At 41.0% G+C, this 15,430-nt stretch overlaps 1 protein-coding gene across 2 annotated transcripts in view; it reads right to left on the bottom strand.

The window, feature by feature from the left end:
• REPS2 (RALBP1 associated Eps domain containing 2) overlaps positions 1–15,430 on the bottom strand; it is a 246,918-nt gene that overhangs the window by 25,334 nt on the left and 206,154 nt on the right. For both annotated transcript variants that reach the window (XM_027963581.3, XM_027963582.3), the window contains exons 15-16: positions 8,401–8,484; positions 7,210–7,355 (exon numbers count right to left, since the gene is read on the bottom strand). In XM_027963581.3, coding sequence (XP_027819382.1) covers positions 7,210–7,355; positions 8,401–8,484 — 230 coding nt within the window. The remainder of the gene's footprint in view (positions 1–7,209; positions 7,356–8,400; positions 8,485–15,430) is intronic.

Raw genomic sequence — 15,430 nt, 5'->3', positions numbered from 1 at the left:
AACTTTTGCTCTACAAAAGACTCTTTTAAGAGAATGAAAAGATAACCCACAGATAACCCATTTGCAAACCACAGATGTAACAACTGATCTGTATTTAGAATATACGAAGAACTCTCAAAACTCAATGTTAAAAAACAATTCAATTAGAAAATGGGCAAACGTGATGAAGAGACATGTAACCAACGAGGACACGTGATGGCAAATACATGAAAAGATGCCCTAGCTATTAGGGAAATGCAAATTAACACCACCGTGGATAGTGCTACACACCTATTAGAACAGCTAAATTTAAAAACTAGTGACAGTAGCAAATGCTAGTGAGGATGTGGAGACACTGAACCACATACACTGGTGGTGGGAAGATAAAATGGTACAGTCATTTTGGGAAACAACTTGGCAGTTTCTTTAAAAACTAAATATACATTTAGCACACAACCCAACAATCACACTCCTAGACATTTATTACAGAGAAATGAAAACATATGTATACACAAGAACCTGTACACAGATGCTCACAACAGCTTTGTTTGTAATACTCGATAACTAGACACAAACAAAAGGTTTCTGAATAGGTGAATGGCTAAACAGACTGTGATACATACATAGTGTAGAATATTTCTTAGCAGTATTGATTTATACAACTTAGACAGATGTCAAGGGCATTATGCTGAGTGAAAACAAGCAAAGCTCAAAAGGTCACATGCTGTGTGATTCTATGTGTATAACATTCTGAAAATGACAAAATTATACAGACAGGAAACTGATCAGTGGTTACCACAGGTAAAGAGTAGAAAAGAGGATGAGGTGGGGTGACTCCTGTATCTTGATTACAGTGGTAGTTACAAGACATACAAACGTGATAAAATTGCATAGAACTATACATATATACTGTCCCAACATCAATTTCCTGTTTTTTATATTTTACTATGCTAGATAAAATGTAACCATTTAGAGAAGCTACATGAAAGATACATAAGACTTCTTTGTACTATTTTTTAATCTTCTATGAATCCATAATTACTATAAAATAAAAAGTTTTATGAAAATACATCTTGATCAGAGCTGGATGCCTCTACTTAAACAACTACCACGTTAAGTGTGCTAGTTTATAACACTTTGCCCTTCCCTGGGAATTGTCTCCATCCCCTTCCCCTCCTCTGTAGGGATAGGCCCTAGGCAGACAGTCCTATTTGTTCTATGAAACACTCAGCTCTGTTTCACACTTGAACAGATGCTAGCCTGTGCTAAGCTTACCAGAATCTCTCTCCCAGGGATGTGGGTTCCAGTTAAGAGTTTGGTTTAGCCTGGGCCCTGCACAGTGAGAATGTAATATCTGGAGCCGAAGGTAGTTGAGAAGATTTCACAGATAAAAATGTCAGAAAATAGAGATGAATCAGGAGGAAGGCCAATAGAAATATGGTCCTCTCCCCCAATCCATCCATGTCCCTGGGTTCAATGAGTCACCCCTGTATTCTTATAATAATGAACACAGTTTTGCTACCTCAAGTTGCTCTTTATGTTTTGTCACCAAATGAGCCCTGCATAATGCAAACACAGGATCCAGCTTCAAAAACCTCTCAAGAGTTCAGTAAAGTCATCCAACTTGCCTCACCATTTAAGACCTGCTTCTAGAGTCTGTCTAGGTTCTCCTAACCTTGTTTCTCACTGTTCCAGGCTGGGCTGTAACTGGCCTGGTTTCCAAGGAGGAAAATAAGGGAGAAACAGTGAGGTGTTTCTTTTACCTGCTGCTGTTGTTCATCAGGCAATCTCTCAGTTTAGAACTGTACACTGCGAGACTTGTACATTGAAGGTTATGTGGCAGACTGTCCTCCAATCACATTCTTGTGCCTTCCTGTTTTCAGTAGCATCTCCTCCTCAATTTGAGCTAGGCACACGGCCATACAATTAGAAACTAGCCGCATTTCTGTGTCTTCTTTGCAAGTAGGTGAGGCCATATGGCTAAGTCTAGGTGAAAGGTATCCAAGAGAAATGATGATGTCCTTAAAAGTAACTTATTTTCTCTCCATTTGTTCCTTTCCCCTTTCTGGGACCTGGAACATGAACATGTTAGAGGTGAGCCACCTCCAAACCCTATGGATAAAGGCAACCTTCACAGGATCTGAAACAAGATGACAGAAGGGACCCGGGTTCCGGACAGGTATGCTTCTGGACCACTCACCAACTCAGACTTCTACATAAGAAAAAAGTCAGTTTCTTTGTTATTTGAGTGACTGTTACCTCATTTTTTTCAATCAGCTGAACCACTGTTTGAAGGAATATAAACTGGGATCTCTAGATAAGAAAAATCTTCTTAGCCTTCACCCTGGACCCTGCTTTCTCCTATGGAATTCTGAGTACAGCTTCTAAGAAGTGAGTTTTTATTGCCTTTTCTCTTCTTGGAAATGGTAGGTTTCCATTAGAGATGCCAATCATCAATCCCACAGATATTCATTCCACTGTTGACAAACATGAAGAGAGAAGAGAAACAGAATCCCAACCACACTGAGAACTTGATGCAGGCAAGCAGACTCTGCCACACAAGCTCCCTGGAATGCCCTGGGGTGCCACAGGATACTTCCTGGGGTTCCAGAGAAGAGCTTAGGCCACAGAAGCTGGCACAGGTTTGGTCACAGTATTGCCACACAACACCCTCTAGTTCTAAACTGTTCAAGCAATTCTATTTTCCCAAAATCCATCCTTAGCAGATACATAAAATACAGGAAAAAACAATCAAGCCAAATTATTTCTAAGAAAACCCCACTTCTGTCCTTATAGGCAGTTCATTAATGACTACACAATCTAAGAGCTGTTTATTACTTATAACCTGGACTCAGCAGCTCACTTGGAGAGAATATTTTATTAGTTCCTCTCTCCTATATGGAGTAGACAATGATGGTATCTGAAGCAGAATTTGTTTCTTATTAATAGGTCAGTTCTAATGTTAATTTCCCCAAAAGCTGATGACCATTTTGCAACTTGCTTTGTGACTCTTCTCAATTTTCCCAAAGATGGTATATAATAACAACCACTCTAAATGCACTGGAGAGAGATTAACTTACTACAAACCTTAGATGTTTAACGGCATCAGAGCTTAATTCTCTCCCAGAACCCTAACCAATAAAGGGCTATACAGACTAACCATTATGTGTCTGGCTGTCCTCTCTCCAGGTCTTAGAAAATTATGAGTGTTAAGTTGCTCCTTATCACTCTCAAATGAACTGGTCTGGGACCTGAAATAAGTCTCATATAGCTCCCTTATGGCAAAGTTTAGATACATGACATTTATAGCACTATTTGTGTTGCTGGTGGGTGCTAGCCTCTCTCACCCTGACCCCGTGAGCTCACCTAACTAGTGAAAGAATATCATGGTGAGGGATGGTGACTGAACAAGCAGATAAAACAAACGCCACTTTTCAACAAATGCTGCTGGGACAACTGGAAATCCATATGCAAAAGAATGAAACTGGACCCCTTCATCACACTGTACAGAAAAATGAATTCAAAATAGACCATAGGGGTCAATATAAGAGCTAAAACTATAAAGCTTGTAGATGCAAACACAGGAACTAATCATGAACTTGATATGGGCAATGGTTTCTTAGATATGAAAGCAAAAGCACAAGGGACAAAAGAAAAACATTAGATAAATTAAACTTGATCAAACTTAAAAATATTGTGCTTCAAATAGTGTCATTATGAAAGGAAAAAGACAATGCACAGAACAGGGGAAAATATTTGCAAATCATATATATGACAAGGGATTTATATCCAGAGTATATAAAGATCTCATTATTCAAAAATAGAAAGATAAGTAATCCAAGGATAAATGGGCAAAAAATATAAGCAGACATTTTCCCAAAGAAGTTATGCACATGGCCAATAAGCACATGTAAAGATGCTCAACATCACTGTTCATTAACAAAATAAAAATCAAAACCATGAGACACCATTTCACACCCACTAAGATGGCTATGATAAAAACCCTAAAAATCAAATAACAAGTGTTGGTAAGGAAGAGGAAAATCTGGAACCTCATACTTTACTGGTAGGATTGTAAAGTGCAATAGACACTGCCACTCTGGAAAACAGTGTGGAAGGTCCTCAAACTGTTAAACATAAAGCTACCATCAGTCCAGTCCAGTAGGAGTTGCTCAGTCATGCTTGACTCTTTGCAACCCCAGGGACTGCAGCCCACCAGGCTCCTCTGTCCATGGAATTCTCCAGGTAAGAATACTGGAGTAGGTTGCCATTTTCTTCTCCAGGGGATCTTCCCGACGCAGGGATCGAACCCAGGGCTCCTGCACTGCAGGTAAATTCTTTACCATCTGAGACACCAGGGAAGCCCAAAGTTACCAAATGACCCAGCAATGACCCAGCAATTTGATTCCTAGGTATAAATACTCAAGGCAAATGGAAATATCAGTCCACACAAAAATCTGCACATTAATATTCACAGCATCATTATTCTCATTAGCTGCAAAGTGGAAACAACCCAAATGTCCATCAGCTGATGAATGGGTAAATAAAATGTGGTATATCCATATAATGGAACATTAATCAGCAGTTTTAAAAAATTAAGTTCTGACTTATTATACAACATGGATGAACCTTAAAAACATGATACTAAGTAAAAGAAGACAGTCACAAAAGGCCATATGCTATATGATTCCATTTAAATGAAATAGCCAGAATAGGCAAATCTATAAAGACAGAAAGTATTAATAGATAATGGTTGCCTGGAATGTGGGAGTGGAAAGTGACTGCTAATGGGCACAGAATCTCTTTTTAGGGGCAATGAAAATGTTCTACAATTAGACTGTTATGATGAGTGTACAACTATATAAATATACTAAAAACCACCAAAGTGTACATTTACCAGAGTGAATTGGATGCTACATGAAACACATCTAAATAAGGTTGCCTTTTTAAAAAAGATGAAAAAAAAAAAAAGACAAAGATTTCTGCTTGAACTCCACCAGTGGCCCTCCCATCTACTTTGGAGGATGTCATAGCCACCACTCAGTTGTCACATAGCCAGCAATGATGTAAAGTACAGATTACAGTGAAAAGTTGGGGAGAACATCAAAGAAAGTTTACACGTCTGTATCTCTAAGATCCATCCTCTAGACTGGAGGGTGGCTGGAAGATGGCCAAAGCTCTCAGGGACCATTAAGGACAAAATATACTTCCTTGATGCACTAATACCACTAGGGAACTGTCCATTTGGGGAAAAAAACAAACAAACAAAAGCTATCACCTAAAGAAGAGTGCTGCACAGATTCAGAATGAGGATTGACTTCATCAGCAAGCTGCACCCACAGAACCTGTTACTTTTCTTCCCATAACAGTGTAAGTAGGAGAAACCCTGCAGCAGACCATGAGACCTGTAAGGAGCGGTGTTATGACACATCCCAAGCATCTGTGTTAGTGACTAGTCAGGCTCACTTGAAGTCACACATAGCAGCAGGTTTCTGCCTTCAATTTCTGCCCTCACTCAATTTCACTGAGGCAAGTGATGGTTCTTAAAGTCAAAGCCTTCTGGAGAAGGATGGCTTGTCCAGACGATGGTTTTTTTGGTCCCTGGCCATGTCCACAGGTGTCCCTACCCTCTATTCAGCTACAGAAAGATATCTTAAAGGCTCTGCATGTGACCATTCTGTGCTGAGATGCTTAACAACAGAATCTCTTCAGGGGAATGAAAAGGAATCACATACTGCATCTACTCAAAGTCGTGTCTGAGGGTCTTGAAGCTGGTCACATGCATCAGGGGGACATGAGATAAGACAGGTAAAGAGGGGAACTGTCATTTATAGTACTGTCTTCTTCCCAGGAAAACACAGGCCAAAACAAGCAAGAAGGGTGGGAAGGAAAGGAAGAGGAGAGAGGAGGGGAAGGAAATCAAACCAATCTGAAATACACCCCAGCCTGTGATTCACACGCCCCTTGAGAGGTTATCTTATCGCTTAGAAATCCTCTTTCTACATGACTGGGAGACTGTAATACTATCACAGAAATGAGTAAGGCAAGACTATAACCATTAAAATCACACCAGTCCAAGGGGCTGAGTGTAAACATAAGTTTATATTTACATATGTATATGCAGATTTAAAATGAAAGTTCTGTTCATCTGTGTCTCTTTTACTGTCTCGCATACAGGGTTATCATTACCATCTTTCTAAATTCCATATATATGTGTTAGTATACTATATTGGTGTTTTTCTTTCTGGCTTACTTTACTCTGTATAATCGGCTCCAGTTTCATCCACCTCATTAGAACTGATTCAAATGTATTTTCTTTAATGGCTGAGTAATACTCCATTGTGAATATGTACCACAGCTTTCTTGTCCATTCATCTGCTGATGGACATCTAGGTTGCTTCCATGTCCCTGGCTATTATAAGCAGTGCTGCGATGAACATTGGGGTATATGTGTCTCTTTCAATTCTGGTTTCCTCGGTGTGTATGCCCAGCAGTGGGATTGCTGGGTCATAAGGCAGTTCAATTTCCAGTTTTTTAAGGAATCGCCACACTGTTCTCCATAGTGGCTGTACTAGTTTGCATTCCCACCAACAGTGTAAGAGGGTTCCCTTTTCTCCACACCCTCTCCAGCATTTATTGCTTGTAGACTTTTGGATCACAGCCATTCTGACTGGTGTGAAATGGTATCTCATTGTGGTCTTGATTTGCATTTCTCTGATAATGAGTGATGTTGAGCATCTTTTCATGTGTTTGTTAGCCATCTGTATGTCTTCTTTGGAGAAATGTCTATTTAGTTCTTTGGACCAATACAGTATACTAACACATATATATGGAATTTAGAAAGATGGTAATGATAACCCTGTATGCGAGACAGTAAAAGAGACATAGATGTATAGAACAGACTTTTAGACTCTGTGGGAGAGGGAGAGGGTGGGATGATTTGGGAGAAGGGCATTGAAACATGTAAGAAACAAATCGCCAGTCTAGGTTTGATACAGGATATAGGATGCTTGGGGCTGGTGCACTGGGATGACCCAGTGAGATGATATGGGGAGAGAGGTGGGAGGGGGGTTCAGGATTGGGAACTCATGTACACCCGTGGCGGATTCATGTCAATGTATGGCAAAACCCATACAGTATTGTAAAGTAAAATAAAAATAAATTAATAAATAAATAAATTTTTTAAAAAAGACAGTTCTGACTATGTGCTCATTTATCTGTTCTACTTACTTTTGGACTGCTGGATGGGTTTTCACAGTTGCTACAGGAGCTGGCCCGCTTACAATGGTAGAAGGCTCTTGATTTTCTGTAGCTTGATTTTCAGGTCGGAATTTCCTACGGATGGGCTTTGATGGGGGCTGAGAATATGCTATCTCCTGTAGATTAAAAAAAAAAAAGTTAAACAAGTAAATGCCACTCATCTTGTCAATGCCCTTATGTTCCTTCTGGCCTGTCCCCACGGTCAGTCATGTACTCTATTCAAACTCCACATCCAAGGACATGTGGCTGATTTGTGGCTTGGCAAGACCTGGAGGGACCATCAGATTCCAGGGGCCTTTCCTTCTTCTTTTTTTTTTCCCCATGTTTGCAGCCTATTACCTTTTTGTTACCTAGAAGGACACAGGAATCAGTTGCCCTCTTTACCTCCTCTCCTTTCTTTTTTAAATGCTGTGTGCATCTCACATCATGAGGCCTTTCCTTACCAAAGACAAAATTCTCTCTTGCCTTACTTTGGGGCTTTGGGGAATATGTTCTAAATAAGTTCTAAGTTTTAAAGTTTGTAGAGGTCTTCATCACAAACTCCTCCTTCTCCTACCCCCAGCTCCTACATCAAGCCAAGCTGGTGAGCCACTGTGTCTTCTGGAAGGAGGCCGCTGGCTTGCTTTCTTGGAGGCCCTACCCCATCTGTCCTCCCAAGCATAGGCACATGCTCTGTGATGGGAGGAGGGCCTGAGAAAATGGGGCAGAAGAGAGGAGGGGGAGAAGCTGAATGGAGAGCATGGTGAGTGAGTGAGCAAATGCACTGGGACTCAGTGACACAGTGAGCAAGGGTAAACTGTGGCACAAAGACTAGAAAGGGGAGACCACCCAGGCCCCCTAGGCACTCCTCGAGGTTTAGTAGGGTGCAGGGCTCTGCTAAGGGCCCTCCCCATTGCTCCTCTTGGTCTTGCCAAAAGCAAGGCCATCATATTTAGATTAGAGGTTGAAGATGGAAGTACAAACTGTCAGAGACATCAAGGTGGAGCCCAGGAATCATTAGGACCCTAATCTTCACAAAGAACCCAGATTCAAGGAAATCTGGATCATAAACATTCATGTCAGGGCATGAAAACTTTAAAACAGTCTATGGGTTAATAGAGGCACGCAGCCTAGGGGAGGGGTCACAAGGCCATCACAGTAATGCCTTCATGCCGGCCTTACCTTCTTTGTTGGACTACTTTCTGCAGCTTGAGAGGGGGCCCTGTTCAACTGGGGATGTACCTCGGCCTCAGATGCTTGTTCAGACTGTAGCAAAACATCACAGAAAGGAAAAAAAAAGCAAAAACATATCCACCTAAATATGTAGTAAAGAGAGCTTAGGAAAATAGTTACTAACGGGAGACAGCCAAGGATGGTCAAGTCTGGCAATCCTTGAGAAAACTTTCTCTAGACTCTGCTATTCCCTCCCATCTCTCCTCCCAGAACTGTTCAATCTTAGGAAAAGGAGTAAGAGGAATGTCTTCTATAATTGGATGTATGTATTGCTAAAAACTAATGCTCTGAAAGTGCAAACTAAAAATAACAAGGCACAGTGGAAAAGTAGGGGAAAGAAACTACAATTTCAACTCAAGCACTAAGAAAAACAATAATTATAATAAAAAGCACTGACATCTTTTATATCTAATTTCTGATAAAGAAACACTAGTAGATATGACTATTTACCTTTAAAAAAAAAAAGGAGAAGGGTAAGCATAATGGAGGGAGAAAACAGAAGGATTCTGGCTGCTGAGGGATACGGAGTCTGTGAATAAAAACACAAAGACTGGGGAGGAATGGCCCCAAAGGCCTGTAAGACAGTGGGGCCACACAGCCCGGTGGCAGAGCCCAGGGAGCAGGGACACCCTGTGCAGCTCCCTCTCTCCCAGGCTTGCTACATTTTGCACTGCTGGAGTCCTTGGTTTTCAGCAGCTATTAGCCAGTGATGCAAAATGTTAACATGTGAACCAATAGGACCTCCACATTATTAGTCCTCTATAAACTCACAAGCTAATCTGCATCACAGAAACACATTGCAGGACACAAGCTGTGGCCTGAGCACACCCACTTCATCGCTAACTGGGCCCTCTCCAAGCTCTAGTGGTGGCTCGCTTCTTCCTTCCTCTGACCCTACTCCTCTCCACCTCTCCTGCCATCTGCCCTCAGCACATCCCAGCTGCCTCTAGTCTTCAGAGACCAATGTCCAGCTCGGCACTCTTGTCTCCATTTGTATAGCTCCTGTCCCTAGCATCTGATCAGCCACAGCGTCCTACTTGGAATCATTCTCTCTTCCTGTTATGGCTCGTCTTATCCCTCAGATATGGGGTTTGGGGTTCTCCTGCTCCATTTTCCCATCACTGTTGACTCTTTCCCATAGTAAGGCCATCTGCTCCTACACTTCCACTGCCTGCCCTGGATCCTTGGTGTCCAACGCACTCCCACTCCCTGCCTCTTCAAAACCCATGATGCAGGCACTCAACATGCCTGATTTCTAGTTCCAAGTTTTTCTTATAGCTTTCTCCTTTCGATGAAGGCTAACTGTATTATTACCATTGCTGTTACTGTTATTAATAAATGTATACTATGAACCACCAAAACCTTGCTATGTGTCACCTGTTGCTCTGGATGTTTTGCATGGATTATTGCATTCATCATCACAGCCCTAGGAAGCAGAGGGGAAATTAAGGATCTAAAAGGCAAGGAATTCACCCAAGATCATACAAATAGCAGAGTGTGAAGCCAGGCTTCAGGTCCCAAAACTGGGCTGTGACCACTATGCTATATAGCTTCCAGCACTCTTGGGCCTGAGTGTTATTCACTCAAGAAATATTTATCCAACAGCCATGACAAGCAGGGCGTGTACTAGAACCAGTGCTCAAGGATGAATAAGCCCCAGACCTTGCCAACGAGGAGCTTGAAGTCTAGTGGAAAGGCAGATAAATGAGTGGGCAAACAGGCTTCAGGGGAATAAGGACTCTGCCAAGGACATGTGGAGCCTATAGGAACAGCTGGCCTTGTGGGTGATCAAGACTCAGGCAGAGGTGACATTCCAGCTGCAAGCTGGGTGAACGGCCAGATGTGGCCAACTAGAATGGCCCTGAACAGAGTCTCTTGATGAAAGTGAAAGAGGAGAGTGAAAAAGCTGGCTTAAAACTCAACATTCAAAATACTAAAATCATGGCATCTGATCCCATCACTTCATGGCAAACAGATGGGGAAACAATGGAAACAGTGACAGACTTTATTTTCTTGGGCTCCAAAATCACTTGCACTTCAGATGCACTCAAAATGCACTTCAGATGGTGAGTGCAGACATGAAATTAAAAGACGCTTGTTCCTTGGAAGAAAAGCTATGACCAACCTAGACAGCATATTAAAAAGCAGAGACATTACTTTGCCAACAAAGGTCCATCTAGTCAAAAATATGGTTTTTCCAGCAGTCATGTATGGATGTGAGAGTTGGACCATAAAGAAACCAAAGAATTGATGTTTTTGTACTGTGGTGTTGGAGAAGACTCTTGAGAGTCCCTTGAACTACAAGGATATTAAACCAGTCAATCCTAAAGGAAATCAGTCCTGAATATTCATTGGAAGGACTGATGCTGAAGCTCCAATACTCTGGGCACCTGATGCAAAGAGCTGACTCACTGGAAAAGACCCTGATGATGGGAAAGATTGAAGACAGAAGGAGAAGGGGATGACAGAGGATGAGATGGTTGGACGGCATCACCAACTTGATGGACATGAGTTTAAGTAAGCTCCGGGAGTTGGTGATGGACAGGGAAGCCTGAAGTGATGCAGTCCATGGGGTTGCAAAGAGTCAGATAAGGCTGACTGACTGAACTGCACTGATCCCTCCCATCAAGAAGCTTACAGAAGCCTCTTAGGTTCATCCACCAGAGGGCAGACAGAAAAAGCAAGAAGAACCACAATCCCACAGCAGCTAAAACCAAAACATTACAGAAAGTTAATCAAGATGAAAAAGCAGAGAGTTATGTTCCAGTTGAAGGGGTAATATAAAACCCCAGAAAAACAACTAAATGAAGGGGAGATAAGCAACCTTTCAGAAAAAAAGAATTCAGAATAATGATAGTAAAGATGATCCAGGATCTAAGAAACAGAATGGAGAAGATGCAAGAAATGTTAACCAAGACCTATAAGAACTAAAGAACAAAAAATGATGGACAATACACTAGAAGGAATCAATAGCAGAATAACTGAGGCAGAAGAACAGATAAGTGAGCTGGAAGACACAATGGTAGAAATCACTGCCCCAGAACAGAATATGGAAAAAAGGATGCAAAGAAATGAAGACAGCCTAAGAGACCTCTGGGACAACATTAAATGCACCAACATTCACATAATAGGGGTCCCAGAAGGAGAAGAGAGAGAGAGAGGACTTGAGAAAATATTTGAAGACATGACAGCTGAAAACTTTCCTAACGTGGGAAAAGTCAACCAAGTCCAGGAAGCACAGAGAGTCCCAGGCAGGATAAACCCAAGGAGGAACACACTGAGACACATAGTAATCAAAATGATGAAAATTAAAGATAAAGATAAAATATTAAAAGCAACAAGGGAAAACTGACAAATATTAATAACATACAAGGGAACTCCCATAGGTTATCAGCTGATTGCTCAACAGAAATTCTGCAAGCCAGAAGGGAATGGCATGATATATTTAAAGTGATGAAAGGGAAGAACCTACAACCAAGAAAACACTACTCAGCAAGACTCTCCTTCAGATTTGATTGAGAAATCAAAAGCTTTCCAGACAAGCAAAAGTTAAGAGAATTCAGCACTATCAAACCAGCTTTACAACAAATGCTAAATGAACGTCTCTAGGCAGGACACACAAGACAAGGAAAAGACCTACACAAAATAAACCCAGATACAGGATGCTTGGGGCTGGTGCACTGGGATGACCCAGAGGGATGGTATGGGGAGGGAAGTGGGAGGGGGAATACATGTACACCTGTGGTGGATTCATAGTGAAGTATGGCAAAACCAATACAATATCATAAAGTAATTAGCCTCCAATTAAAATAAATAAATTTAAATTTTTTAAAAAATAAAATGTTAATAGGATCATATATTCATAATTACCTTATATGTAAATAGATTACATATAAATGCACCAACCAAAAGACATAGACTGGCTGGGTGGATGAAAACATGTACATGCATGCACTTTCACTTACATCACTCCATTTGACCCCCAAAATTGTGTGTAATTATTTTATATTGTTTAGGTTAACCATGTTCCCATTATGGCTTGTAATTATAATTATCTCTTATTTTTCACCTGGCTATTAATTGTGAAAACTGATAAACATCTTTTACTATTGTGATTATGTAGCTATTACTGACTTAATACCATTATACCATGATTGGTCAACAGAAAAAATAACAGAATTCTATATCAGCAAAACCACCATTTAATAGAAAAATCTGTAATCACTTTTTAAAATTCAGATGTATATCAGAAATATCTTGGAACTTTTTGAAAAACACAAATGCCCAAGTATCACTTTTTTCCTCCAAGCTCCAGATATGTTTCGAATCAGCAGCTATGTTTAAAAACAACTGGACTATATGATTATCTTTCACTTTTATCTAGTTTGTTTCACTTTTTCTATTTCATATTCGCTGCTCCCATTTCATTCAGTTTATGTTTTCCAATTTATCCATCTCTTCTTTTCTTGATATTCTTTCTCAAGCTTTTATCAAGTGTAGGTAGAAAAGCTTTACAAAACGTGAATTTTTGCCCACCTAAAAATTTTATGACATTCTGATTCTACTTGTTTGACAGTATGAATAGAATGCTAGATTTCTAATTTAAAATAATAGATATGCAACAATCAACAAAGGCTTATTGTATAATGGGAACTATAGTCAATATCTTATAATAACCTATAATGGAATATAATCTCAAAAATAATATATGTGTCTATGTATAACTGAATCACCTTGCTGTGCATCTGAAACACTGTAAGTCAACTATACTTCAAGAAAATTTATATATTAAGAAAAAAGAAAAATATATTTTCATTCTGCTTTTGCAACAACAACAAAAAAAGTTGGACAGGTCACATGGACTTGGATGGTGCTGCCCCTTAGGATGTTGAGAACTACTGAGGAGCCTTGATGGGACAACATGGGCTCTGCTCAGCTGGCTCCCCAGAAAGGGATATAGGCCCAGGGAGGCTAAGCATTTGGATTCTCCACCAGAAGAAGGGATCATTCACTTATTCAATTAGACAGATAATTATTTTATATATCTGATGTGCTACTTTCCAAGAATCCTCATCTCGAGCTCTACTTTTAGGCAACCTGACCTGACACCAGGCAATGTGCTCCTGGAAGAGGGGAGTTAAAGCATTCTAGTATGTTTCTCCTTGGGCTCTCTCTTGAATAAACTTTTCTGGGAGAAGCCAGGTGCCATGTCCTGAAGCACTCAGACAGCCTTGTGGAGAGCCCCACATAAGAAGGAAGTGAGGCCTCTTGCCAACAGCCATATGAATGTGCCATCTTAGAAGTGAATCCTTCAGGCCCTGTCAAGCCTTCCAGACGACTTCTGTCACAGCTGACATCTTGACTATGGCCTAATGAGGGACCCTGCACCAGAATCACCCAGATTAGTTTCTCCTGAATCTTGAACTCATAGAAACTTTGAGATATAAATGTTCATTATTTTAGGTCTCTTAAAAAACATTCCAGTATGCCTGGGACTTGGGGTCTAGTAGAGTGGAACAAGTGTGAACAGTGGAAAAAAATGGGCAAGTTGAAGCTGGAGAAGGACAGTGGAGTAGATGACACGTGGTCTTATGGATTGTCCTGGCTTGTTTTATCAGCCACTCAGCGCCATTCCCCATGACTAAGCTCTTCTGAGCACTGAAAGGGATCAGAGCCTGGAAACTACATTTATACAATCTCCTGTCAACACAGTTCCTTGCTGCCACTGAGGGTCACTCACATGAAATCAAAGAAATAAGAAAAAACAAGCCATATTACTGCTCCTCTGACAGCGATGGGAAGAAAAGCATAGGCTTCAGGAGTCAGAGTATCTTGCCATGGACTCAGGCATTTCCCTGCAAATCATGACTCTGGTGCTGCAGACAGCCTGAGCATTTCTAGCTGTTTCCTTCAGTTCTTAGAATAGCTACGCTTCCTAAAAATTGTGGTAAACCTGATAGCATTGGCCTTCACCCACCTTCACTCCTCTAGCACATCTAATTCTTTTTGTAAGTACCTAATTCTATGCATGAAATCTCTTCCAGTGTGAAATACCTAGAGTGGTTTCTGTTTTCCTGACTACACCTTGGTTGGTACATCCATGTTGAGGATTTAAAGCTTATCCTGGGTGTCACAGAGGTCAACAAGGGATTTTAGGTAGGGAAGTAATCTGACAAGATTTGGTGTTTTAGAAGGATTATTCTGAATCTGCTGAGTGAAACAGATTGGAAGAGACCCATAATGGGGGGAGGGAACTCAGTTAGAAGGCTAAAGAAGGAAACAAGACAAAAGACAATGGTCATTCAAACCAGTCTGGTGAGAGTGGAGACAGACAACTTTGAGAGCTATTTGGACTGGAGACCGGATACCTCCTTGGAGATTGGTGGAGTGTGGGAAGTGAAAGGAAAGAACAGTGACACATGGACTCCTGGCTTCCATCTTAGACAATGGGCAAATGGTTGTGAGAGGAAACAGTTTAAAGTAACAGCAAAGAAACATGGCCACACAATAGCTGAAAAAAAACTAAGCAGATTCATCACAAAGCAGTGCTAGAATCACCCATCCGATCCAGGTTCCAAGGGAACACCAGTTCCACGAATTTCTTAGAGAAAAGATTAGCAAACTTTTTCTGTAAAGAGCCAATAGTAAATATTTTCAGTTGTCCAGGTCATTCGGTCTCTGGGTCTCCAGGTCTCTGCTGCCAACCTGCAACTCTGCCGCTGAGTGCACAACCAGGTATAGAAAATACAAGGAATGGGTGTGGCTGTGTCCCAATAAACTTTATTTACAGAACAGGTGGCAGGATAGATTTGGTGTGTGGGTCACAGTTTGCTAGTCCCTGACCTGGAGGGGAAAAGATCCTACACATAAGGTCAGGAAACACTGCACAGTCTCTCTCCCTCTTAGAAATCCAGAGAACACACAGCATACCACATGCTTTGAAGTCCTGTGAGGTAAAGGAAGCCACTGTCTTTGTTTA

Source organism: Ovis aries, chromosome X (genome assembly GCF_016772045.2).
Source record: "Ovis aries strain OAR_USU_Benz2616 breed Rambouillet chromosome X, ARS-UI_Ramb_v3.0, whole genome shotgun sequence".
Taxonomy (NCBI): Eukaryota; Metazoa; Chordata; class Mammalia; order Artiodactyla; family Bovidae; genus Ovis; species Ovis aries.
This window is presented reverse-complemented; position numbering and strand designations above follow the sequence as displayed.